This window comes from Mustela putorius, unplaced genomic scaffold (genome assembly GCF_011764305.1).
Source record: "Mustela putorius furo isolate JIRA1106 unplaced genomic scaffold, ASM1176430v1.1 tig00003870_pilon_pilon_pilon, whole genome shotgun sequence".
NCBI classification, from domain to species: domain Eukaryota; kingdom Metazoa; phylum Chordata; class Mammalia; order Carnivora; family Mustelidae; genus Mustela; species Mustela putorius.
Window position 1 is genome coordinate 2,798,580 of NW_025422022.1, and position 27,194 is coordinate 2,825,773.

Sequence of the window (27,194 nt, forward strand, 5' to 3'; positions counted from 1 at the left end):
GAAAGTAGGCAACCTGTCCCCAACTGGCAAGGAAGGTGCCTTTGCCAGGCTGTCCTGAGGAGGGCACCCTGGCTCCCACAGGTCCAGAGGTTGCAGCATTTTGAGCTGGTTTTAAATGTGGGTTCACTGGGGATGTCTGACAGTTGAGAATCTTTGTGTTCTTGAGAGGGCAGTTTTAGCATTTCAAACCAGGGGGGACAAGATAATTACATAACAGAAGAAATGGCGGCACAAAGTACTTACAGGCTCCTTTTCTAAGCAGTTTCGACTCTGCAACTCTATGCTAAAGGATAACGTCAGTCTGTTTGGGAGCTGCTTGCCAGTGTCTACATCAGAAAGTGCCAAAGAACTGAATCTGAGTTTATGTGAAATGAGGACTCAGGCTGCTTGTTTTTTCCAAGTTCCAGTGCTAAAGCATCCCATAAAATTCAACCAGTGATGCCTGCAAAATGCCATCATCCTGCAGTTTTCAAAATGAAAACTCATTTACCTGCCAGTATCAAAGTATATGCAAATACGCTGATCAGTTTATTTTTCTGACTATCCTATTATCCTTCCATGGCCTTCACTGAAGATCATTTCCTAGGTTTGTCTGAATGTGGCAGTTACTCTGTGGCTAGAAAACTGGAGAACTCAAGGACGGTTATCAGAATCTGAAAAGTCATTTTAGAAGGGATTGTTTGTTTCATTACCTTGCAAGACTTTTGAATTTGACATAAAGAGAAAACTATGGTAGGGCGCCTGGGTGGCTCAGTGGGTTAAGCCGCTGCCTTCGGCTCGGGTCGTGATCTCAGGGTCCTGGGATCGAGTCCCGCATCGGGCTCTCTGCTCAGCAGGGAGTCTGCTTCCTCCTCTCTCTCTGCCTGCCTCTCTGCCTACTTGTGATCTCTCTCTGTCAAATAAATAAATAAAATCTTAAAAAAAAAAAAAGAAAACTATGGTAGTTAATATTGCTTCTTTTTTGGAATTACCTAGAGTTCAGCATGAGGAAGGGTTAGGGATGTATATGTATGTATATCTACACATATATATGTCACATAGTATGACATGATTTGCTGTCAGCCGAGCTGGTATCTCCTGATGATCCTAAACAAGCCCTTTCCAAAACTCGAGGCGGAACTGAGGGAAATGGTAAGGGATTTCCCTTCCATACTTTATAAAGAACTTTACGGCAAGTAAGAGAGATAAGAAACAGAAATAGAGCTTATGGTATGACTGTTGCTAAATCAAAGAAAAATAGTGAAAAGGATGATTTTTTTTAGAGGACGAGAAAACCAACTAAAAGCAGACTACTCGGCCTCTGACTCTCTAATTAATTTTGCAGAAAGAGGGACATATCACACTACCCAGGAGACCATGCTGCTGCAGATGTTCTGGTCCACTTCCTGAGGAAGAGCAAAGCAAGCAGAAATCAAGGTGATCCCTGGCACTTCTACAAGATGAGACAAAAACACCTTCCAGGGTCTGTTACGGGGTCAGTAGCTAAACAGCTGTGCTCTACCCCATTTGCACCTGCAGATACATCTTCCAAGTAGCAACAAAATTCAGGTTCCTCACCAACAATGGTGTCTCCAAGAAAAGGGCAACAACACCTTGAATTACGATTTTAAAAATACTAGGAAAAGTAGAACATATTTATGTTCTCTGACATATGTCAATGGATAAATGTGTAAATATATCACACAAAGGGGGATTTTTTAAAAAGTGTCATATTTAAAGGTCAGCCTTTAGTGAACAATGAGAATGCAGCCCCCCAGGAAGGATGCATTCCTGAGATTCTGGAAAGCTGATATTTTCCTTTATGTTCTCCTTGAGTTCAGTAATATGGTAGGTCATCTTTCTGTGTCTATCTGAGTAAGAGGAACAGTTTCATGACCCCATGGTATAAATCATAAATACCAAAAGCAGTGATGGCCAATTAAGGGGGATATGTCAAAGTTTACAGCTCTTAATGAAAGACAGTACATCATCGAACCATCTTACCTGTCGACGAATTATTCCAAGGTCTCTTTTGGCTTTATTCACTAGGGCTTGAATTTCTACAGGATCCTTTACATTCTTATTTTCTCTGAAGGCATCTCTTATCCTCCTGACAGCATAAGTTCTAAATGAATTCAAGAGAAAAAAAGAAAAAGTGTCAGCAGTCTGAAGCTATGCTTTTAAATGAAATAAAAAACCCTTCCTTACGAATTAACTGTCTGTATTCCCCTGTGGATAATTCACTTAGATCTTGGCTCTTGGGACAGGCCCATTTATTACTATTCTGGGATGACTAAGCAAACAGATTAGGGGAATAAATCCAGCACAAACAATTCACATATACAAGGCAAACTGTTACTGAATTGTTCCTCAGACTCTTGGTTCTTCAGTTATTCACGCCTGAGTTCTCTCCATTAATGTGGCTAATTGAACCTTTAATGTACAGGAACAAAGCAAGAATTAAAAAAGGTGAAACGACGTGCCACATACTCATGCACCAAGATGGTGATCTATGCCTGACTCGGGTCAGCTCCCCAATCTTCTCCCATCTTTTAGCTGTTTATTCCTCTTTTAGAATATAACACATAAGGGTCCTACTACAGTCGAGAGTAAAGTTCATAGCAAAATGCTTTCCTCCATCTTTTTTTTTAGATTTATTTACGAGAGAGAGAAAGAAAGTGAGAGAGCGAGAGCACAGGTAGGGGGAGGGTCAACAGGAGAGACTCTTCAAGCAGACTCACAGAGTGGGGAGCCGGACATGGGACTCAATCCCACAACCCATGAGATCATGCCCCGTGCTGAAACCAAAAGTCGGATTCTTAACCAACTGAGCCACCCAGGCACCCCTGCTTTTCTCCATCTCTATAGTGCATACATATGCACACACAAGCACATACAATACCCCTCCCCACCAAATAAATTGCATGCAGCAAACAAAGGACAACAGTTCAAGAGGACGGCCTTCAAATCAGACAAGCTTGGCTTTGCTCCAGGCTCCCACTGTTTGTGTGAACTTGGGCAAGATTCTTAACATAAGGCCACGTTTCCTCATCTGTCAAATGGGTATAATACTACCTACTTCTGAGGGTTACTGGGAGGATTCAGCTTTTTTTTTTTTTTTAAGATTTTATTTATTTGAGAGAGAATGAAAGTGAGGGAGATCACAGAGAAGGAGAAGCAGACTCGCTGCTGAGTGGAGCGCCTGATGTGGGGCTTGATCCCAGGACCCTGGGATCGTGACCTACGCTGAAGGCAGTCGCTTAACCGACTAAGCCATCCAGGCGCCCCGAGCAGTCAGCTTTATCACATAACTCAACCAATGAAAGCTCTTCCTAATAACTTAATGAATTAGTACTCCTTTCTCCTCACTACACAGAGTCAACTTCATCCTTCATCCTCAGGGTCATAATATGGTGTGTGGACAGATGGCAGAATGGTCTGGATAATCAAGAGTCCTTAACCTGATGTGCCCCCTACATAGTCATGGCTTTTCCCCATGCCCTCCACATGTACGCAAGACTGAAGACAAGAGAAGAAGGAAGAATCCAAGTCAGTCACAGCAAACACCATTTTCTCCAGTCCTTTTATGATCTCAGATGGATCTGCTTTTAACTTTAAACATCAGTTAAAGAATCCCTGGGAAACTGTTAATAGCATTTACATACAGAGGCAAAGAGATGAGAAAGGGGAATATACCTTCTTTGGGAGTTGGGAACGTGTTTGGGGAGATGGATATAATTTACTGGGAAAACTAGTTTTAGAGAAGTCTACTTTCATTTTAGATCAACTTCCCTAAAGTAAAAAGAAATTTTAAATTAAAAATCCAAATGGCAGGTCTCCTTGTGTTTAAAAGCAAAAGTAAAATGAAATCTTGTGCCATTAAGAATTGTGACAGAGAAAGGTAGATATTTTTAGGACATAAGCCCCTGGACAGTTGCTCATCTGAAGCCTCGGTGAGCCAATGGGAGTATTTGCAGAGATGGTCCTGGGTACTCAGGATCAACCTTGGGGCAACCATGACTGGAAATGGAATCCCTAAACTAGCGGACACTATGTAACAGGGGCTCCTTCATTATGAAGACTTGGCAAGGATTTTTACTAGTAGACTTTATCAGATATTCTCCTGGATAGCTGTCAATCTAACAAGATTTTAGCCAGGAAAGCTGAAAGTAATTTCTAGGGTACTTTCTTGCACAGCATGATGGTTACTAACATAATACAATATCACTGTCCTTCCTCACACCCACCCATTCCTCAAAACAGTTTCTTTGTCAGTGGTGATGGGAGCAGAGCAGACACCACAATTTAATTCTAACATTTTGTTCACATGTAGGACTGGTTTTGGAACAGGAATTTACCCCAGGAGTCATCCGTTGTTTTAGTTCTTCACTCAGGATGCTGCACGGGCTTTTTGGAAAAATGAAATGGTCAGCAGAAATCGTTACTAAATTCATTTTTCTAGAAGCCAGTGACCAGCCCAGAATAGCTAGCAAAAAAGGGAGTACGGCTTGGAAAATGAAGTCTGAAGTTCCTCTAAAGTTGAAGGAAATCAGAAGATAACTTACGACCCTCAATGATTTCTATCCGCTGAGCTCAAGGTCCAGCCTTTTACAGTCGGTTGTGTATTCTTGTTGCCTCCCCAGATCTCCAAAGTCCACACCTAGAAGAGCAAAGTTCTAGGTATTTGAATTAAACGTGTCTAAAGTAATCAAAGGTTGTCTTTTGATTACTGCACCTCTAACATGAATGATGTGATAATGGCTCTCTCTTCTTTTCTTGTTCCTCCTCCTCCTCCATCGTCTAAAACATACAGAGTTTTTCTTCACCCAAGGAGGTCACTGCACTGGCTGAGAATCATACAAGTAATTACTACTGCAAGGACAATTTTTCCGTTGTATGAATAATTTTTTTCCTTAAATAGATTTTTTAATTTGGGGGAAGGAGGGGCAGAGGGAGAGGGCAAGAGAATCTTAAGCATGCTCCAAGCCCAGCACACAGCCTGTCGCGGGGCTCGATCTCACCACTCTGAGATTTTGACCTGAGCTGAAATGAAGAACTGGATGCTTAATGGACTGAGACACCCAGACACCCCAGTTGTAAGGATTCTTTCAAGTGATCATAACTTTGTGAAGGTAATCAAATCTGCCAGAATCCTCGAATTTCACAGGAGAGGGAGATCCACCAATGTTTCGGTTCTGCCCCCGCCTGGTTTTTACCCTTCACATTTTTATCCTTTGTGCTTTTTCCACCACTACAGGGGAAACCGTTTATCCTTGAACACATTCTGGCTATTGGTCTCTTGACCCTATCACTGAGCAAGAACATTCCAAAGGAAAATGTGCAGCTGCCGCACGATGCCTGCCTCAGGACGGTCCTAGGAGGAGTCAGATGCTGTTTGAAATAAGGTGTGAAAAATGAATAAATAAAAGGCAACACAACAGCAAGAGCTCCCAACTCTGAGAAAGCGACCCCATCCACAGAAACCGTAAGGCTGTGCTGCTCATACAGTCCTTCTGCCTCCACCCTCCTGAAGCCCTGCAGGGTTTCTTCACGCTGCTTCGTGCAGATTTCCATTTGGCTTTTTTTCTCTACCCCAGCCTTTGCCCTCTGGTCCACCGTGAGACATCCGCGTGGACACAGGCTCTACTGAATATCCTTTCACTGCTGCAAGGATCAAACTCCTGTATGGGATTCTCCCACCCATTGTAATTTCCCAGCTGCAAAATAAACCGCAGACAGTAATGGAAACTCTGTAGGGCCCGAGGTCTTGCTTTTACTCCCTCCCCGCTTCCAACGCACTCCCTAATAATCACAGTACCTGGAGGCTCACGTTGGTTGCAGCATCAAAAAGGTGCGTTTGGGAAACAAGCTGATCGAATACTGGCATCATCCTTTGTCGCCGCCTCACCCCACAATCTGGTTTCTCTGCTTACCCATCCTATTAAAAGCATTGGGGCTTTTTCCTTCCTTTCCCTACCCCACGTCAAGTATCTAGAAAACAAAACAATGTGACCTTTCTTTAGCCTCTCTGGGGCAAACTCCTTCAATGGCTTGGTAGGACATGTGTTCCATCAACTTGCTTTAACTCAGATGGGCCTTGTCTCTGAAGACAGTGCTTCCTTTATAGCCCCTATGAGAAAGCTGCTTAATTTAGCCATGTCCCTAGATTCCAAGGGACTGCGAGGAGAGTGCCAGTGTGTTCTGCAACCCTACTGCTGCTTACGGATCGTGGGTTCACCATTACACATCTTTGAGACCACGCTACTTAATGCAACCATGTTGTTTGTCCCCATGACACTGTCGGCTGCTGACTTCTTGATGTCAAGTCTCAAGATTCATCAAGGCTTAGTATCCAACAGCACTCAGTGCATACACAGGCCACTTAAAGATTTAAACTTAAACTTTAAAAATTATAATTTTTAATAAAAATAAGATCCTTTAAAATCAATCACTTTTATAATGAGATAGATGTCAGTGCTTGCCATTTTTTACTGAGTTATCTCTGTTTGCTTTATTACTGGAGAGTTCTACAGCAAGATGGTGTCTCGTCTCACTCTCTTGATCTATTGGTTATTTCTTCTTAGGCTACTTTGTGAGTTCACCTTATTCTGCTGCCTCTTCTATTTTGTACTCTCTAGGGCTCCCTAATGGACCTCTTTTCTTTTAAATAAAATCTCCTCCATTAATTGAATCTGTGCCCAAGGTTTACTGTCATATATATATGCCACTGGCTACCAAGTCTCTCTAGTCCATGCCTGTTTTCTGAGTCCCAAATCCATATAACCCAATTAATTGCCTTTTGGACTTGCTAACACAAGACACCCACTACACCTCCTACAGCTTCTTGTACTGAACACTTTCAAACTGAAGTCACCATTCTCTTTCCTCCCTGGCCCCAGTGCCCAAATTTTCCTTTGCAGGCAGGTGCATTTTCATACAGCTAACTATCTAAGTCAGTCATTTGGGGATTCGTCCTAAATTTCCTCCTTCCCCTTAACTCCTTATATTCAATCCAGCACAATGTTTCATTGTTTCAACCTTTTATATCTCTTCTGAATCACCTTCCACTCCTTCAAACCTTCAGTCCTAATCTTGGTTCAGGTTCTTATCTCTCACACTAATGCAACAGCCTTGGGATTATGGCTTGTGTGATGTACAATAAAATGGATACTAACAACAAGAGAGAGAAAGCTCAAGGACCATTTGAAGGTCAGGAGTACTCTGGGAGGATAACAGGGTGAGGGGACAGATCAGAAAGCTTCCTTCTTATGAACGTGAGTTCTCACTAGAACATAAGCCCCACACAATAGGGACTTTTCTCCTTCTTGTTTACCACTGGATCTAAAGGGCCTGGCTCGGAAACCGCACTCAGTAAATACTTAGGGAATAAATAAACTTCTCAAAATATCAGAGGCAATATTAAAAAGATCTTTAGGAAAAAGGCCAATAATCAATAAGGAAAACACAACTGGAAAGGAAATGGAATGAAAAGCATTTGCAGCACTAAGACTGAAATAACCTCGGAGAGGCAGTGGTTACAAAATGTGTACTGAGAATTCACTGAAGAATTCCTACTATACAAGCACGATACTAGGGCTACAGCAGACAGCAACAGGGTTTTGGACTCAGGAACTAGACAGACAGGAAATCTACAGAGATGAAAGAGGCGGTAGAAGTCATTTAAAGTGAACATAGAAGGGCTAAGGAGAGTTTGGCGGGGGCAATGGAACAATTCTTAGCTTGACTGGGGTGGCGTTTTCACAACATCTATATTGTCAAGACACTGAAATTGTACACTTAAAATAGATGCATTTTATTTTAGCTTAATTATTCCTCAGTAGCGTGACCTTTTCTTTTAAAAAAAAAAGATTTATTTGAGAGAGAGAGTGCAAGTGTACGCATGAGTGGGATTGGGGAGAGAGGAAGAGGAGAAGCAGACTCCCCACGCGGCAGGGAGCCCAATGCGGGGCTCGATCCCAGGACCCTGGGATCATGACCCGAGCCAAAGGCAGATGCTTAACTGACTGAGCCACCCAGGGGCCCCTCTCATTTGGGTGACTTTTAAGGAAAACTGAAAAAACTAAATAGTATAGGAGTTACATTTGCCCACTTTTAAGAAAAGCAAAAAGATACCACCAAAGACTGCAATGTTAGAAAAGGATTATGCACATGGTTAAAGTAGAAATTAATGCTGTACTATAGAAACCAGGACAGAGGACAAACTGGAAAATCAAATTTGAAATAGAAAAATTATGTAAGTTGATGAGAAATATGTAAGAAAAAAATCAAACTTCCGAACAGGGCAAAGGTGTATAACCTATGAATAATAAGTGTGAACAAAATAAACGGGGTAGATAATTAGAGTTATAATGGAAGAAGATGTCCCAGGAGTGATTATGAAACATTGGGAAGACTCACTGAGGTTTAACAACCAGAGTACGATGCCAAGAGATTTACTTATAAAACCCTGAACTCCAAGGTCAGAGAAAAAAATACTTTAAGAAAGGATAAAGAAAGACCTTGAAGTGGGTAATAGAGAATGGAATATGGATAGGTATATACTCAGACTTCTGTTCTCAAGACTAAAAGAAAACGGCTGCTCTCCACAGTCATTTGCTGTCTTGAGGGCCCAAAGGGGGAAGAAAATAATATCTACGATTGATGGCGCAAGTACCACGCTCAGGACACTGTGCTAAGTACTGGAGAGACACGATCTCATTTTATCTTCACAAACTATGGCTCAGAGAGATTCAGAACATTTAGGCCAAGATTACATGTCTAGTAAGTGGCAGAGATGGGTCCTGAACCCAGTGTGATTTTCACCTCTAAGCTATGCTTCTTCCAGAGGTCGATAAATTCCATCCAAATTCTGAAAAATACTTGGTATAAGCCAAGTAGTTAATCGTTTGAAAAGGCATTAAAAAAAATTGTCTCCTGCTTCACAAAGCTTAAAAAGATCATCTGGTCTCTCAACACTGCTTCAAGTGTTCCTACAAATAGTTCGAGCACCAAGCATGTCTTATGAGAAGTAGCTCCGGGCATTACGAGGGAAAGAGCTATTGATATAAGCAGTAAGAGTGAGTGAAATAATTGAGATTAATTGTTTTAAAAAGGTGGATAGTGATCAATAAGAAGACTTGTGGGGTGAGGAGGTGAAATTACTATCAGAAAACCTACTTCGGAGACCAAGGCTTCTTACTCTTGGGGCAGCTATAAATAAAACCTATTACATCCTTCTCTGTTAAAATCCCCTCATGGCTTCCCATTAGCTTCAGGATAAGGATCAAATGCAGAGACGGTGTACTCCTGCTCATCCCTTCTACTCCATCCAGCACCCCTTCCAGGATGGTCCACCGACTCCGGCCATGTGGGAAGACTTGTAGTGTCCTAAGTCTTCTCTCCTTTGGGCCTGCTGGTCCTCCATACAAGGAATGTCCTCCCCCAGCTTGATTCCTTGGCTAACTTCTACTTGTCCTTAAAGACCTAACCCAGTTAGAAACAAATATGACAAAAGATTAATATCCTTAGCATATAAATAGCACCTATAAATTGAGTAGAAAAGACATTAGGCCTACAGTAAATAAATGAGTAAGAGTCCAGAAACAATAACTCACAAGAGAGCACAAAGAGGGACTAAATTTAGAGAGAAAAATGGACAGAGATACATGAATGTTCAGCCTCCGTCATAATCAGAGAAATGCAAATTTAAATAAGGTACGATTTCTGCCATCAAATTAGCAGAATTAAAAAAAAAAAAAGAAGGCCTTTATATCGGGCTGGTAGGAGTTATGAACTGTACTTCCTGTGGGGAGAAGATAGCATAGTAATATGTAATAAAGTTGATAACTCTTTATCCAGTAATTCTACTTTTAGTAACCTACAGAAATAACCCAAAGTAAGCATGAAGATGTATACTGAAAGATGTTCATTACAGAACTATTTGTGAGCATTAAAAGTAAAAACAACCCTAAATGTGTTCAATAATGGAGAAGTGGCTACATAATGAAATTATGCTTTTAAAATTAATGTTTCACAAAACTTAAAGTCCCAGGTGCAAAAGTCAGAGGTATAAAACAATATAAGGAGAAAGATCATTCTCTCTCCCAGTTCTTCTCTGTAGATGCAATCAGAGCAGTTTTTTATTAGCCTCTCAGAGGGCAGATTCTTGTTAAAACAGCTGTATTTTTTTTCCCACAAGTGGAAGCATTTTAAACATACTGAGTACCTTTAATTCTTCAATCAAAATGTATCAGTAAGCATTTCATACCAATACAAATGGAGCTGACCCATAAATGGTTTTGTCATAGTCCACTGTATGAATTAGAATTCATCTGGCCAGGCTTTCATTAAGGGATATTTAGTCACATACAATCCTGCTATTACAAACAGTGCTGTAATTAATCAATATCCTTGTTTACTGTAGCACTGCGTGTCTCTGAGATGAATTCTGAAAAATCGAATTTACAGGGCAAAGGACATGTGTATTTATGATACTTAAAATGTGTATTTAAAACATTGTCCAAATTCTGTGTAGAGGTTCCACCAGAAATGTATTAGCATGACTGTTTCCTAACACCTTTGCCACCTTTATCTAACTTTCCAATCTTTGGTCATCTAACAGGTGGAAATAGTATCTCATTTAGAAATTTTTTGTTGTTGAAGTGTAAAATGTAACATTATACTGGTTTCAGGTGTGCAACGTAATTTGATAACTGTATAACAATCTGAAATGATCACCACAATAAGTCTTGGTAACATCTGTTACCATACCAAATGAACTTGAAGGACTTACCCTCTTGGCAACTTTCAAGTATGTTCTGTATTACTGACTGCAGTCAGCATGCTGTACATTACTACCCCATGACTTATTCATAACTCTAAGTTTGTGTCTCTTGAGCCTTTTCACCTGTTTTGCCTACTCCCCAACCCTTTTCCCTTCAGCAACCACCATTCTGTTCCCTGTATCTATGATTTTGCTCATGTTTTGTTCGGTCATTTGGTTTTTTAGATTCCACATGTTAAGTAAAATCATATGGTATGTCTTTCTCTGTCTGACTTATCTCCCTTACCATAATTCCCTCAAGGTTTGTCCATGTTGTCACAGAAAGTAAGATTTTTGTTCAGTTTTATGGCTGAGTAGCATTTCATTGTGTATGTGTGTGTGTGTGTGTGTGTACACGCACGCGCGCGCACACACCCCCTCCCCTCACATTTTCTTTGATGGACACTTAGGTTGTTTTCATACCTTGGCTATTACAATGCTGTAAAGAACAAAGGTGGGTGCATATATCTCTCTGAATTACTGCTTTCACTTTCTTCAGATATATTCCCAGAAGTAAAATTGCTGGATCATATGGTATTTCTATTTTTAATTTTTTGAGGAAACTCCATATTGTCTTCCACAGTGGCTATAACCAATTATATTCCCACTAACAGTGCATGATGATGGCTCCCCTTTTCTCCACATCTTCACCAACACTTGTTTTTTCTTTTCTTTTTGAGAATAGTCATTCCGACAGGTGTGTGGTGATATCTCATTGTGGTTTTGATTTATATTTCCCTGATGAGTAGTGATGTTGAGCATGTTTTTCATGTGTCTGTTGGCCATCTGTAGGTCTTCTTTGGAAAAATGTCTATTAAGATCTTCTGCTCATTTTGGAGGAATAAAGCTGACCACCTTTTCACAAGCTTAAAGCCATTTACATTTCTGTTTATATTTTTTACCTTTTTTGAACTGAATGATTTGTCTTTTTGATTCATTTGTAAGATCTATTGTGAGAAGTTGAAATGCTCTCCCCAGTCTATCATTTGGCTTTATGATATCTGTGTATTTTTGTCACATACAGATGTTTTAGATTTTACAGAGTCAAGTGTATAATTTTTATGTTATGGCTTCTGGGTTAATTATCATACGTATGAAAGCCTTCTCTACTGTGAGATCACAAGAAAACATTCACCCATGTATTCTTGAGACTCTTCCAGGATTAATTTTTTGTTTCACTCTTTCTGGAATTTATTTTAGTGGAAGGTGTTGAATTTGAATCTAACTTTAGCCTCTAAGGTTAAGTATTTTAAAATGACGGCTATAACTACATACTCAGAATGATGTCAATTGTGGAATATATAGGCACAGAAGAACCAGAAGGAAATACAATGGCATGTTGAAAATAATTGCTTTCGGCTACTGGGGTTTATGCTTTCTAGATTATTATAATAACCATAATTTCCTCATAATTTTTCAGTTCCTAGTGACATCATAAAATCAGTAATATACTTCAAAATAAAGAAGAGTCAGCAATAGAGAAGGCTCAATTCATGGGAGAAGAGATTGGGTTTTGAATTTCTGGTGAGACCAACCAGGCTGGCAATAAATATAAAACTCAACAGTGAAGAATGAGGCACAACCAGGGGGGGGGGGGGGCATGCGATTGTTCAGAAGAAAGAAGTAGGATGGGAAGAGGAACTAGCTCTGGAGACACAGTGAATATTTAAGAGCAGGCAGAGAGGGTCAGAGGAGAGGCAGAAGAGAGAGGCGACAAGAGGCATTCTTTACATACAGAGAGTAAATAAGATTGCTCCAAGTCCTACAAAGGATAACACCAAGGCTGAAAAGGGCTCCAATGAAGTTTGTAGGTAGGATTTTTTTTTTAAGTTTTTTAAAGATTTTATTTATTTATTTGACAGAGAGAGAGAGAGAGAGAGAGAGATCACAAGTAAGCAGGCAGAGAGAGAGGCGGAAGCAGGCTCCCTGCGGAGCAGAGAGCCCAATGTGGGCTCGATCCCAGGACCCTGAGATCATGACCTGAGCCGAAGGCAGAGGCTTAACTCACTGAGCCACCCAGGCGTCCATAGGTAGGATGTTATTTAGTAACTTTAGCAAGAACAACATCAGCATATATTTACTGACTATAATGTAATAAATATATAGAAGAAAAGAAAACCCTTAAATTCTTGGAAATACACTCATAAATAGTAACTAAGGCTAGAAAAATTTCATTATACAATAGGAATATTTTTAGAATAATGAAAAAGATTATGCATAAAATCTCTGGAATTAGGTCAAAGCCATACTTAGATGAAAATTAATGGCTTATATAGCCTTATTAGTAATAAAATAAAAGTAGAGTTTAATATTTCTTAATATTTTTTAAAAGATTTTATTTATTTGAGAGAGAGAGAGAGGAGAGGCGCACCTGTGTGAGTGTGCAAAGGGAGGGGCAGAGGGAGAGGGAGAGAGAGAATCTCAAGCAGACTGCACTGAGCCCAACATGGGGCTCGATCTCTTGACCCTGAGATCATGACTTGAGCCAAATCGAGAGTTAGATGCTTAACTGAGTGAGCCACCCAGGTGCCCCTTTCTTAACATTTTAGCAAGGCAAAAGAGTATCCCATGAGAAAATAAGGAGAAAAAAAAGCTATTTTTAAAATGTGTCAAACAAATTAAAAACAAAAAAACAGTCAGGGGAAGTAGCTAAGACAAATGTGTTTATTCTTTCACGTTATGGTTTCTGGGATATACATACATTAGAAAAAAAAGTGGTGAGGAAAAGAGAGTAAGGAGGATGGGAAGTATGAGAGGAGGGGTTTAAAAGAATCATTTCAGAAAATGAGAGCATGTGCAGACTCCAGAACCTGACAACCAGAAGGGGCGTGCTGAGGTTGGAAACAGCCAGAATGGTGGTACCAACTTGCCAAACATGGTGATTCTTCTTTTTCTCCAGTTGTGGTTGGTTGCCCAGGTCATTACAGAAAAGACAGATGTTTGAGGAAATCCGTATTTGCAGGTTTGAGAGATGAGAGTAAGAAAAGGGCAAGACAGATGGTGAGAGAGAGAGAAAGAGAAGAAAAATGCTCCAGGGCTCAAAGGAAGTGGTGTTAGGATTTCTTCCCCCATGGCCTGAACCGCTGAAAACTCCAGTTCTTAGAACTTAGGCTATCACCCCACTCAGCAACCTTTTGGTGGGATTTAAGTCCTAATCTAAATGTCTAATAATAAACAGTCAAATAAATTACAGCAAATTAATGGACTATATTTATTAAAATAATAAATATGAAAACTGTACAAATGAGAAAAAATATATTTGAAAAACACGATTTAAAAAAATATTTCATATAACTACAGATTTTCAGTAAGTTTCTATGGAGAATTTTTTAAAGTAACAGTCTCTTTAAAAAGAAAAAAAAAGCTAATAAAATAACAGCAAGCAAGAAAGGCACCACCATTCTGTAGCAGATATTCCGAACCTCAGACCCTGGAGGAAAGGTTTACAAGCATTCTGTCTGGGTTCCCTTTTTGATGCTTAAAAACATTTAATATTTTTAACCTGTAATTCATCAAAATTGAACTTGTAATTATCACTTGGATCCTTCCTCACAGCCACTGACATTTTGTTGCAAACAAGATTTTTCAAAATGCAAACCAATTTATCAAAGTAAAGGCCACCTATAAAACTGGGGTCGGGTTTTTTGCAGTGAGGCATTTCTGCAGTGAGGCATACAGATCAAGTAGCTGGGAGGTCCTGGCTTCTCTTTTATTTGGTTTTAGATGTGGCTCTTTGGACAGCACAGTCCCACACAAGCTGACTCTAAGAGCTGGCGGCTGGGAGGCTCAGATCTGCAGTCCGTTCTTCACATATTCCTGGCCTGAAAGATGACCAGGTCCTTCATTTGTGAAGTCCTGCAACTACTCTTGTTAGGGGAAACACAAGATAATACTCAAGTTTTAAATGTCCTCACATCCACAGAACACCTTCTTATGGAACTGGTCATCTCTCTTGTAAGTTAGCCCCATGGCATAAAAGGCTCTGTGTGCAGGGATATGGTTTTCTGGCTGTTTCCCCTGCACTTACCAGAAACAAGCCTGACCTAGGACCACAAAATCAAGTTGAAGTTTTCATTATGTAAATAAAAGTCAGGCTACCCAATACAATTTTAAAAATTTTATTTTAAATTATAGTGTGAACTAGCCAGTGTAAGACTTGACCTTTAGATGATTTAAAATTTACGGAAAATAACTATCCACAGTAAGAATATTCAATTAATTACTTCTGGATTTTCCACTGGGAGGGGGTGGGTGTAAAGCAGGAATGATGGAATCCTCCTGGTCATTAAACTCAAATGTCTTCATTAAAATTTCCTATCAGTGCTGCTACAAAGAAGCCAAATCAAATGCCTTTTATTTCATTCTTTCCTCCTGCCATCAGTCACCAGCAACAATAAATGAGCAAGGGAGGAAAGACAAGAGGGAACAGATTAGTCACCTACCTTGTGCTCAGTGTATTAGTAAGGATAATTCACATACCAAAAAAAATGCAGAATGATTCTCCCTACCCCTTCTAACAATGTGTGAAGCAGCAGAATATTTGCTAGGCTATTCAGAAGCAAAGAAAAAACTACATAAAAATATTCCAAGTATATAGTACCCAGACCCTTCCATAAGAAAACCAGAAACCAGGAGATAAGATAGGTATCAGGCCCTGGAGTCATGACCGCTAAGTACAGTCAAAATCCTGCTCAGCTTCCCCTGAGTATCCTGGCTTTGGAAAGGACAGCAAGGACAAGCTGGCTCTGTTTCCTCAGTCCCTGAACACCAGATTGAATCCAGGGTAAGGGAGGCCATTAGCTAACTTTACTTTGCTTACTTGGAGTTAAAGGGTTCTGAATGCTCTATGTAAATTTATGCAAATGAAAACATTAATCACAGCCCTAGATTTACTGACAAAATCTGGTAGCCCTTTCTCCCTTTGGAGAGCTTTAATTTTGCTTTTCATAGAGAAGAGGCATCTCTAAAGTCTTGTCTAGTCTAAAAATTCTATGAATTTAAAAATGCAATTAACCTCGATGTCTCCTGGGATGTCATAAGCAGCATGAGGCATGGAATATCATGTACCATAATAAAGGGATGGTTATTCTGATCTAGGTGCTCTATTGCCTTGAAACAAAGTTTGTTTGCTTGGCCATCTATAATACAAACAGCTTGTTACTGTATCTTTCTTCCAAGTAGGTCAAAATATTTCCATGCATTATGTAATTTATTGCCATAACATCTTTGTGAATCATCTAGTAGGTGTTTATGTGTTAGAATTTAATTTTATTATAAAGAACTTGAGGACTTTAAGACTAAAGAGAATTGAGCAAACATTTGCATTTACAAATCTGGTTGCTGCTTACAATACTGCTTTTTCACATTAATACTGACTAAATAATATTAGAACGATGCTTGCCATTTATCTGCCCAAGCGACAATAAAGTATACACGGAAGGTCAAACACAAATGAAGTCTCGAAATAAACTCTGTGATGGATATAAACCTAAGTCTCCTCATTCTGCCACAGGACTGGTGGCAATGGGCATCTTTAGCTGTGGCCATACCACATCTCTCCCTTCAGGGCAGGCGGTGGCTGAAGAAAGCTGGCCACAGGCTGTCCCTCTAACCTTCCATGTTTTGCTTACTACTTACAGCTCCTGTCCAAAGTCAAGTCTTGGCAATTCTCTTGGGATACAGAGGATTCTCAAAGGTGGTGACACTTTCTGGACACTGACGTGCATACGTTGGTTAGGAAGACATGGTATTCTAAAGATAGGCAATTACATGTTATTACACTGACAGAAGCCAAGATGATTTGCAGAAGTGTGAAGCAGTTCAGGAGAGGAATGCACTGCATGGCTAATAAAAACCCTTCACCACATGGCACTGGGCCTTTGCCTTTGGAATTTGATAGTCTTCTTCTAACTGCTTAAGTCTAAGGTCTTAGCACTGCTGCTCTTCGAATACTGACCACAGTGTGTAGACACCAGGTCTGACTGGGAAGATATGAAGGGCTTTCTGCTCCGTCACTCAGAGTTAGTACTGAAAACTCACGGATCAGAAATCTGCAACATGCTTTGATTTTGAGTTGCATGGAATTTTTATTACTTGGCCTAAACCTAAGGCCGACTTTTCAATATATATAAATGCTCAGAGCAATAAAAGCATTTGGCTTCAGTGTGGTCTGTAATTCCATGATCCAACACACCCAGCCCATAATAACAAACAGCATGTTCATAGTAGATACGGAACCATGTTTAATGTAGGGTGTACAAACTTAAATGAGTTCCACCTTCTTTACTTCCTAAAATTATAAAACTGTCCACCTTACATTAAAAGCCACACAAGTGTGATAAACTGTATTTACTTAGAACTGTCGTCGATGGATTAACAGAAAAAGAGGCCCCAAACTCTCAGCCCATGTTCAACAAACTGAGGTTTAGTTGGGAAGCTTTCCTTGCAGCATCCCTTTGCAAAACATGTTTCTTAGAAATAAGAAGCTCTCATGTATATGAACAACCACAGCAGGCAGAAAACAGATGATCTAACAGATTTGGGGAGGACCTACCTTCTAATTGCCTAGTTGTGCTTTCAAGAGCCGAAAGCAGGTGAAAATCAGATCTGACAGCATTTTCCAACATGTGTTATGGGGGGGGGGGCCAAAAAAAAAACCCTAGTAATCCCCTGAGAAGAGTTACAAAGAGTATTTGCATATTAAAGCAGTAAAGAGACCTGGAAACATGGGAAGACAAAGTTAGGCACCCAGATTCATTCACAGAACCTCTCCCCACGGCCAGTAATACACACTACATTTTGGGAAATGCTGACTTCAACAAACCTTCTACTGAGGCTGCTGCTTTCAGGTTCAACAGCTGGAGACTGAATGGGCAGGTCCTAGGCCCTCTGCAAGTCCTGCTCAGTCATCAAGTACTTCTTTCGCAACAACCACTAACTGGTCCAGCACAGTGCCTACACACCAGACACAGCCTTGTTACTTTAATCGTATCTTCTTCAATCCTCTAGCAACCCAGCCTAAGAAGGGCGTCAGCTGCTCTTAGGTATATGAACTCCATTATAGCAGAGATCCTCAGCAGAGATCCCCAGCCCCTTCTCTCACAAAGTCCTCTGTCACATAGATCCCACAGCCAGTCCAAAGTCAGATCACAGTAGTAAAGGGGATCAGAACATTCTGTCCCCAAATATGTCACTCTGGTATTTCGTTATTTTAAATGGCAGGCAATTGAAAAATAGCAGATGCAGGAAGGGCTGTCTGTCCTTTCTGCCCAAAAGGCAGGGGATAATTTCTCACGAGAAAGATGTCCTCCCAGTACCAGTAGAGAGCAAACAAACATTCTTATCACTGGAGATGGGGAATCTCCGTCAGGATGAGTTTACGCAAACAAGCCATACTGAAACAACCCTTATGGGGTGCCAGGATGGTTCAGTTGGTTAAGCGTCTGCCTTTGGCTTAGGTCATGATCCCAGGATCCTGGGATCACACCCCACATTGTGTGCCCAGCAGTGGGGAGCCTGCCTCTCCCTCTCCCTCGTTCTCTTTGAAATAAATGAAAAACAAAAAACAAAAAACAAAAAACCCTTACATTCCATTAGTTTCCTCCATATATTTCCTACTTTCCTATAATATATTACCCCCCAAAACTACAATCCTTTTCTGTGCCTCATCTGCCTCATCACTTCTGCACAGTTTATCACCCTTTGTGAAAATGGTATTACTAGTCCTCAGGTCTAACTTCTTCTTGGGGAGCTTCATTTTTCTATATAGACATGCATATGCCCTATAAAAATGTTAACATGAAACAGATTTGTATGCTTTGTCTTTTGTTAATCTTTTCACAGTTTAATTTGCAGGTTCCTGGTACAGAACACAAGGATTGTCTTGTGTTTTTGCTCTGCTACAGTGGCCTGTGGGATTGCTCAGGACCGTGGACAGTTCTGGCTTGAGAAGATGCCTACAGATCGGTCACTGTAGTCCCAGGTCTTGCCTGATCAGGTTGCAATTCTACAGCTCTTTCCCTAGCTTGTCCCTTCACTCCTCCATTGAAACTAACCACTTGCTTTGCTTAAAGACGGATAATAAAAAATTTAACTTCAATTTCAACCCCTGATTCTTAAAATGGCCTATACTATATATCCTTCTATCATGTTTAAAAAGAGTACAGAACAGTATTCTGAGAGACACCACATTCACATACCCTTCCTTACAGCATATTGCCATAGCTGTTTTGTTTTATTAATGGTTATTGTTGTTACTCTCTTACTGTGCCTAATGTATTAAATTTTATTGAAGATATATATGGATAGGAAAAAAAACTTCATGTATACTACAGGGTTCTGGGCCATCTGTGGCTTCGGGCCTCCACTGGAGGTACTGAAATGTGTCCCCCTACCATGGACAAGGGAGAACTAAAATATTGTCCTCCCTGAGCATAAGGGAAAGGGATAACTGTATGCAGATACAGAGGTCTTGATAAACAGGGAGAGCAGTCTTAAGAGACAATGGTTTTGAGCTCAAAATATTATTCTTAAAACTCAGCCTCAGAAGAAATGTTCTGAAATCGAAGTCTTGATTTTTGGTACATGTTAAGTGGCTTATAGCTCAAAATGACCCTGAAGGATAAACCATTTTTGTTATATGGGGGTTCATTTTATCACTGATTTGAGTATCTCATCTGAAAGTTTTGTTGTTTAAGAAAAGATGGTCCTGGGGGTACCTGGGTGGCTCAGAAGTCGTCTGCCTTCGGCTCTGCCTGTGATCCCAGGGTCCTGGGATAGAGCCCTGCATCAGGCTCCCTGCTCAGCAGGAAGCCAGCTTCTCCCTCTCCCACTTCCCCTGCTTATGTTCCCTCTCTCATCTCTCTTTCAAACAAACAAATAAAATCTTAAAAAAGAAAGAAAGAAAGAAAGATGGTCCATCGTAACAGCCTTTTAAAAAAGTCTTGAAGGGGGGGCGCCTGGGTGGCTCAGTGGGTTAAAGCCTCTGCCTTCGGCTCAGGTCACTATCCCAGAATCCTGGGATTGAGCCCCACATAGGGGCTCTCTGCTCAGCAGGGAGCCTGCTTCTTCCTCTCTCTCTGCCTGCCTCTCTGCCTCCTTGTGATCTCTATCAAATAAATAAATAAAAAATAAAAAAAAAAAAAAAAAAAAAAAAAAAAAAAGTCTTGAAGGTCCAGAACTGGAGTGGATGCAGAGCTCTTTGAGGCCTCTGGTTCTGTCCACGGCAATTCCCTCAAGGTAAAAGTGAAGCTTTCCTTTTCTATTCAGTTTAGATTTTGCCTGGGAGTGTAATTTTACTCCCTGCTGCTCAAAACATATCAAGTCTCTGACTGAAGTGAGTACTATCTGTGTAGGAATGACTGAAAGCCCAGCCCTCTATCTACTGGTTACTCAGCTCTATCTGTGGGTGGCACCAGGAATCTACAATCTTGGGTTTCTTGTGGAGCTGGCTTTATTCCCTGTGGTTTGGTGCCATTAGCCCATATTAAGAGACGCCAGAAGAGAAAACTGTCCTTTGCAATGGATCGTATTTATGTTAAGAATGTTTTCCTTCACGAGAAAAATCTCTTGAGTTTTCATGCCAGAAGAGTTTTATTTCTACGCAACTGGCTGTTTGTATATCATAGACACTGACTCGCGCAACCATTCATGATCTTCTCTTTGCATAGGCTCCTGGGAAGCTCGAACCAGAGGTTGTTCCTGGCTGCCTGTTTTCAGCACCCACCTTGCTTGTTAACCTCATTTCAGGTCTCATTTTGGTTTTCCTACCCTTATGTTCCAGATTTTCTCAATTACGGCACACATACAATCTTGATTCACTGATAAAAACACACAAATAAGTCAGGAATAAAATTCAATGCAGTTTGTTTTCAGCTCATTTGAGAAGACATAAGGTTGCAAAACTTCTGATTTGTTAATTGAAAATTTGGAACAATAATGCGAAAAGACAGTAAGGTTCCCGGGCTAGCCCAAGGCAATTTAATATAACCCCAATACAGCAAGAGATAGTATTAAGAAAAACTACTGCCATTCAAGATAAGCTCTGTAGGGTAATTCTATATTCATGTTAAAAAAGAAACTTTTCTTATTAGAGAATTTGTATGTAAAGATGCATCACTGATTATCCAAACTCATCTAGGTACAAGATATACAAGTTAAAAGTGCGAAGAAATTCATAAGCATTTATGTAAGAGAAAGTCCAAGGGCCTTATAAATAATCCATATTTTATTCAGTCAAGTTGACTTGCTCTTTTTCCCTTATATAAACAAATAACTAAAGGTAATTTAATTCAGTGAGAGTTGTGAAGTGAATACAGATCTTTGAAGAACAATAAAATGTTAATTTTATGATCCTATTTATTTTGCTACCGCTTCTTCATGAGAGGACACAAATGCAAATTTTGACTCAGGGTCAGTTCTTAATTTTTCAGCATCAGAAAACGATATCTATTTGAATACTGGAATTTTACAAGCAAATTCAACATATTTCATATAGATAAACATAATAATGTCTTGGACATAGTTATTCATAGGTCTAGACTAAGGTTTATATTTATTGGGCTCTCACTTAGCATTTATGCATTTGAAATCTACATAGTCAAATTTTCTTGACAAATCTTGGCTTCTAAGGGAAGAATTCCGCTTCTATGAACCCTTGGTGCTGCTTTTAAATGCATGACTTCAGAGAGTGGCACCATCGGATGTGGATTTAGAAAACCACTCTGGTGAGAAGGTGAAGGATGCCTGGTATTAAGAACTGGCTGTTATGAAATCCAGATGGAAACTGCTTAGGGCCAAAAAAGGCAATCACCGTGGGAAGGCAAAATTTCTGCTGGTAAGAGAAATACGGGAGCGGCAATCCATGGGGCAAGAAGATGGACTATGGGTAAAATAAGGAGAAAAAGTGAAGGGATTTCCAGCTTGAGAGCTGAACACCCAGACAATGAAATGAAACGCAGGAGGGCCATGTTTGCTGGGACAGATGTGGAATCTTGTGTAGACACACTCAATTTGGTAGCATACCCAGAAGATGAAGGAAGGTTTTGCAGAGAGAAGGGTTTGCAGGAGGGGAGAAAGGATAAACTACGGTGAATCATGAGAGCACACACAGGGTTGAAGGCACAACTGAAGAGCACACTTCTGGAGGGTGTGAGGAGATCAAGATGCAAGGGAAGGGCCCTCCCATACTGAAGGAAGAGGGGTAGAGGAGGAAGAGTGTCCCAAATAGGGAGGAGACCAGGAGATAGTGATGCTGGAGAGGGAAGGAAAGAAGGAAACATGGTGGCAAATGGGCCAAAGACAAAAAGGTAACAGAAGGAATTTGGCAAGTCAGATTGCGGCGGAATGAGGAGTAAGCTGGAGGGGACAGAGAAAGCATGTGTAGACCACTCCTACCACGAGCAGGCTATCAGAGGATCATCTCTACTCCAAAGAGCACAACCACACTGGTCTCTTTTCTACAGGGTTGGCCAGTGGCTCTTTTAGAGTAATGTTTTCCTATAGAAGCTGGCTGGCTGCTCTTTAAGGTTCCTTTTGGCAGAGGCTCTCAGACACCATTCTAGTCATCCCCATAAAGGAATAGATGCAGACACGGGACAAGACAAGAGCACGAGCAGACAGAAGCGTGGGAGGGGAGGTGATGATGGCAGTAGAACACTCACATCTCCACAGCTCATCACCATCAGGAAGGAACTGGGGTCTGTGGTCCAGAAACATTTCCTTCCCTTAGGGTAAATGGGGCTATGTGGTCTTGTGTCAAATGAGACTCATAGCACCACAGATTCTCTTGGGAAAATCACTGGTATGCTGTCAATCCAGCTCTGCCCAAGTTCGTCTTCACCGTGTTCTACTGTTGAAAACCTCTCCTTGTAGCGCAGTGACCTTGCCACTCCTTCTGCTCTTCTTGATTGTTCTCTTTCTGATAATATCCTGCCTCCTATCTTCCTTTCCTCTTTTATTCCTCTCCCCTTACTACTACTGGCAGAAATACTGTTTTTCATTAATACTGCTCCTTCCCCTCATTGATAGTTTGGAATATGGTATGTACCCAAGTTAATTTATTTTCAGTATATATCTATCACCCTTTGTGATAATACTGCCTTAGGGTATGCGCACACATTATGAAATATTTACTTAAGAAATCTAAAACAGCATATCAGTTGGGAGCAACTATTAAATCTATTAAAATATCAACTGTGACATGACAATTTTAAGCATCTGTTTTATCCTCTGTCTTAAAAGGGGCACACAAAGGGGTCACCAACCTGTTCCAAAGTGAAGGGATCCCTGGGAAATTTCCCCAGGCAGGACTATATAAACCCTCAATAGTAGTATCCAGTGTGGGTTTTAGCTTTGTGAGCAAGGCCAATGGCAAGCAAGGACCGCCAAGACCATGAAATTGCTTAGGGATATTAAAATTATAGAGCCCAAACTCTGATGTGTACTTTGAAGTCAAGGGATGGTAAGAACAGAAAGAGACCCATGGTGATGTTGGCAGTAGCTCTCCAGTAGGGGTTTTTGGAGAGAATTTACTTTGCTCCTTTACTGCTCTGAGCTGCAGCTTCCTTAGTTGCAAACTGGGGGAAATTAAAAGGATCTGCTTCGTGGAGTTTTTATGATGGTTAAATGAGATAATGCAAGGAAGGGCCCAATATGTGTCTGGCCCATGAGAAATGTTTAAGTATAAAAAAGCTATTACTATGACCGTATTTGTAAAATGGAGTAATAATACCTATTTCACGGTGCTTCTCCGTTGAATGATACAACGCATACTCAAGTACATGATCTACGGTGCTGACACACAGCACGTGACCCATCAATGTTAATTCACTTTGGAGTCCCCCTCTCTTCTTCTTTTCCTCTAAACACTGGGGGGAAGCTCTGTAAAGATGGAACAGATATCCCTGAGGTAGTAAACAGCCTCAGTGGCAAGGACTGATTTTATTAACATTATTTTAATCAGAATTTGAATAAAATCAGTTCTCCCAATGCTTCTCACCCCTGGAATGAAACTATAATTAAGCCTCAGTAGAGTGCAAAGTTTGGTACAACGAACGTGTGTGAGACGACTGCCTCCAGTGGATCTAGTGATCCAAGTGTTGGAAGGCTTCTGTTGTAACACAGTCTTTCTAGAATGAAAACTCTGGGCAGGGCTCTGTTCAGTTTTATTCTCTGCTGTATCTCTGGTGCCCAGCAGAATGCCTGCTATACAGTGGGTGTTCAAAAAATATTTGTTAACTGAATGGGTATGGCTCCAGGGATATGTTATATGTCAGTGCCTTTGTCAAAAAGTTACTGTCCACAAGGATCATGGAAAGGGAAGTAGGCACGGGAGGCCTCAAGGCAGCTATGGTGTTGCTGGTGGACAACTGACATACCACAAAATAATGATACACGGCATCGGTCTGACTTAGGAATAATGAGGATTCTAACAGAGCCCTCATCCTTAGCAATGTCATAAAATAAAATAATCTCAACCTAAGTAAGACAAACTGAAATACTCCCAACCACATTACCACTATCTTAATTTGTCAGTGCTTCATGGATCACAAAGCCTTCACACACAAATTCTGATTTAACAATCTGCTGGCCTGTTTGCACTTTTTGTTAGAGTCCCTACTATAGGCATAGTCGGGGGGAGAGAGGAGGTTTTAAAACAACACGAGTATGACAAGATTTCTGCTCTTCAAGGACTCAAAATATAGTGGCAACCAGCAAATCCTTCAAGGGCAAATTCTGTTAATTTCATCTGTCTGCTCTTGACACTTGACCCTGGTGTTTCGCCTCAATCACAGAGTCAAAGCAGCAGGACTCCAGAGAGATTTATGACCCTGGGAGCACAGAATGAGGGTCCCGAGCCCTGCTGTTCATAGCTCCCATTCTCTTGCACATGTTAAAGACTTCAAGAATAGAAAAGAAATCAGCCAGATTCTCTTTTCTTAGGCTCCAATATTCTGAACACATTTGTCTTCAGGCTGGCAAATGAAAATATAAAGGAACAGCAAAATCAAAACAGGCTGTGCTGAAAGGTAATAACTCTTTCCTCCATCCTTAAAGAAGAAGAAAAAGATGGAAGATACAGTAAAAATAAACACTGGATTCCGTCTTATTCTTCAGGCTTAGAAGGATGCCGGGGAGATAATCCTCTGTGATCACTGTATGCCTGAAATACATGAGGTTTTCCAGGTGACTGTGGACTGAGTTAATTATTGTGGAAATACCATTATAACCAGGAGACGACCACCTAGGTTAGTAGTAGAGGTTATGAAACAAGAAGTAGTTTTTTGCATTTTGGTTATATTCAATTAATGAAAACAAAAAGGCTAATTTTCTTCTCTACTCTCTTGCATTGGTTCTTCTGACCTTTGAAAATCCTTCTCAGTGAAGCAGATGGTGGCATCTTAAGAAAACGTGTCCGTCATCCCTACCACTGACAGACATTTCTGACAACATGGACTTTTCTTCCCATACCAAGTTTTATTCATCACCTGAGATGTCTCAGTGTTTTGGAGCATTTTTCCTTGTGTTTTTATTTTTTTAGAAGGAAAAGGAAGTGGCTTTTAAGAAACCATATGGCCCACACATCTTGCTTTCTGAATCGAGTCTACCTCTTAATGCTACAGACAGGACGTCCTGATAGAGCCTGTTTCCCCATCCTTGCTCGTCCTTTAGGGGACAGACCACGTCTGAAGGTTTCAGGGCACAGAGAATCCTGTCTGATACAGCTCATGTGTTTAGGCAAAACGTAGGAAGAAATTGTCCGAAACCCGAGATCCTCACTCTGCGGTGAGAAACCGTTCTGCCAGAGCTCGGGAAAGGAAGTTGGGGCGTGTTCTCTCTACACTCACCCAGCTTGAGCCTGAGAGGCCTCAGCAACCGTCGTGACGTGGACAGGCAGGCGGTAATGACAGCACGTGCAGCTGAGGATTCCACATGGCAAACCCAGAGAGCCAGCCTCTGCCGTCAGTGGGCAGGGGAGGGCAGGCTGGTGACATGGCTTGGGACACTGCCCTAGTACTGTGTGATCATTTGTTAGTAATGGGCTTGCCTACCTGTACACCTTACAGCGATCCCAAAGAGAAAGAAATCAAGCTGGTTTCATTTGCATGAATGCATTTTAAAATATAATAGATGAATTTCTGGGCGTAAAAAAGGTTAGATTTAAATTTGGTTGGGCAAGCCAAATGTTATCTTAAAATTCTCTGAGACTCCTCTGTATTCAGATATGTGAAGGCGGAGGAAGTTAAAGAAAACTCCATGACCATCTGTGCCCTAAACACAGTCTCTCCGGTAATTAATCCTTTCACAGATCCTTGTTAATAAGCAGTTACCTGTACACACAGCATTCACTCATACATTGCTTTTGCTTTTCCAGTGTGTTATCACTGAGAAAGCAAAGCTGACTCACACAGGCCCTACACTCTGGGGATGACAATATAGTGAACAAGGACAAGAGTGGGGGAGGGGATTAACATGGCAGAATTTTGCACAAAGTGTCCGGAAGACAAGGGAGGAAACACCATACATACGACCCATACATTTGCCATGTACTAGTGTATGTATTTGTGCCTGGCTGAGGTGACAGTGGTGAGCAAAACCATGCATAGTCCTTGACTTCCTGCAGCCTGCGGGCAGACCAGAGGGGCAGCTGTTACAAAGACCATGCAGAATTACACCTGTCGTGTGGTCAAGGGGCTGAGAGAGCTTATAGTGCTGGGGTGCGCCCTGGTGGGGTCCAGGTGAGTGTGCAGGGAAGGGGACCCTAAATGAACACAGAAAGACCTTTGAGACAGAGGAATGGCATGGGTTCAAGGCAGCAGAGTATTAAGGAAGTTGAGAAAAGGGCGATGTGCAGAGAGCCTCCCAAAGAGGGAAGGTGATACAAGGCCAGAGAAGGAGGGAAACGGACCCTATGGCCAACACAGGCCATGGTAAGGATTTCGAACTTTATTAAGGGCAATGAGAAGCAACTCAAGTTTTTTTTCTGTTTCCTTTATTTTTTATTTTTATTTTTTAAGGATTTTATTCATTAGAGAGAGACAGAGAGAATGAGTTGGGGCAGAAGAGCATGGAGCTGATGTGGGGCTGGATCCCAGGACCCTGGGATCATGACCTGAGACAAAGAGCAGATGCTCAACCAACTGAGCCACCCCAGAGCCCCTTTCCTTTTTTTTTTTTTTTAATTAATTGTTTAATAAGGAAATAGAGTGGGGCTGGGAGGTTTCAGAGAGCTTATCAAGAGTCAGCCTATTAGCCGAGTTTTGAAGGATGATTAGGGATTTGCTGTACAAAGGGAAGAAGTGTGTTTCCAACACAGGAACACGTGTGTGATCATATGAAGGCCTAAAGCTACATGACACCATTAGGAAAATGGGAGAAGTTTGATCTGGATGAA

The 27,194-nt window shown here is 41.0% G+C and overlaps 1 protein-coding gene across 2 annotated transcripts in view; it reads right to left on the minus strand.

Annotated features, from left to right (window-relative positions):
* LYRM4 (LYR motif containing 4) overlaps positions 1–27,194 on the minus strand; it is a 166,970-nt gene that overhangs the window by 119,697 nt on the left and 20,079 nt on the right. For both annotated transcript variants that reach the window (XM_045066968.1, XM_004753659.3), the window contains exon 2: positions 1,984–2,104. In XM_045066968.1, the coding sequence (XP_044922903.1) occupies positions 1,984–2,104 (121 nt within the window). The remainder of the gene's footprint in view (positions 1–1,983; positions 2,105–27,194) is intronic.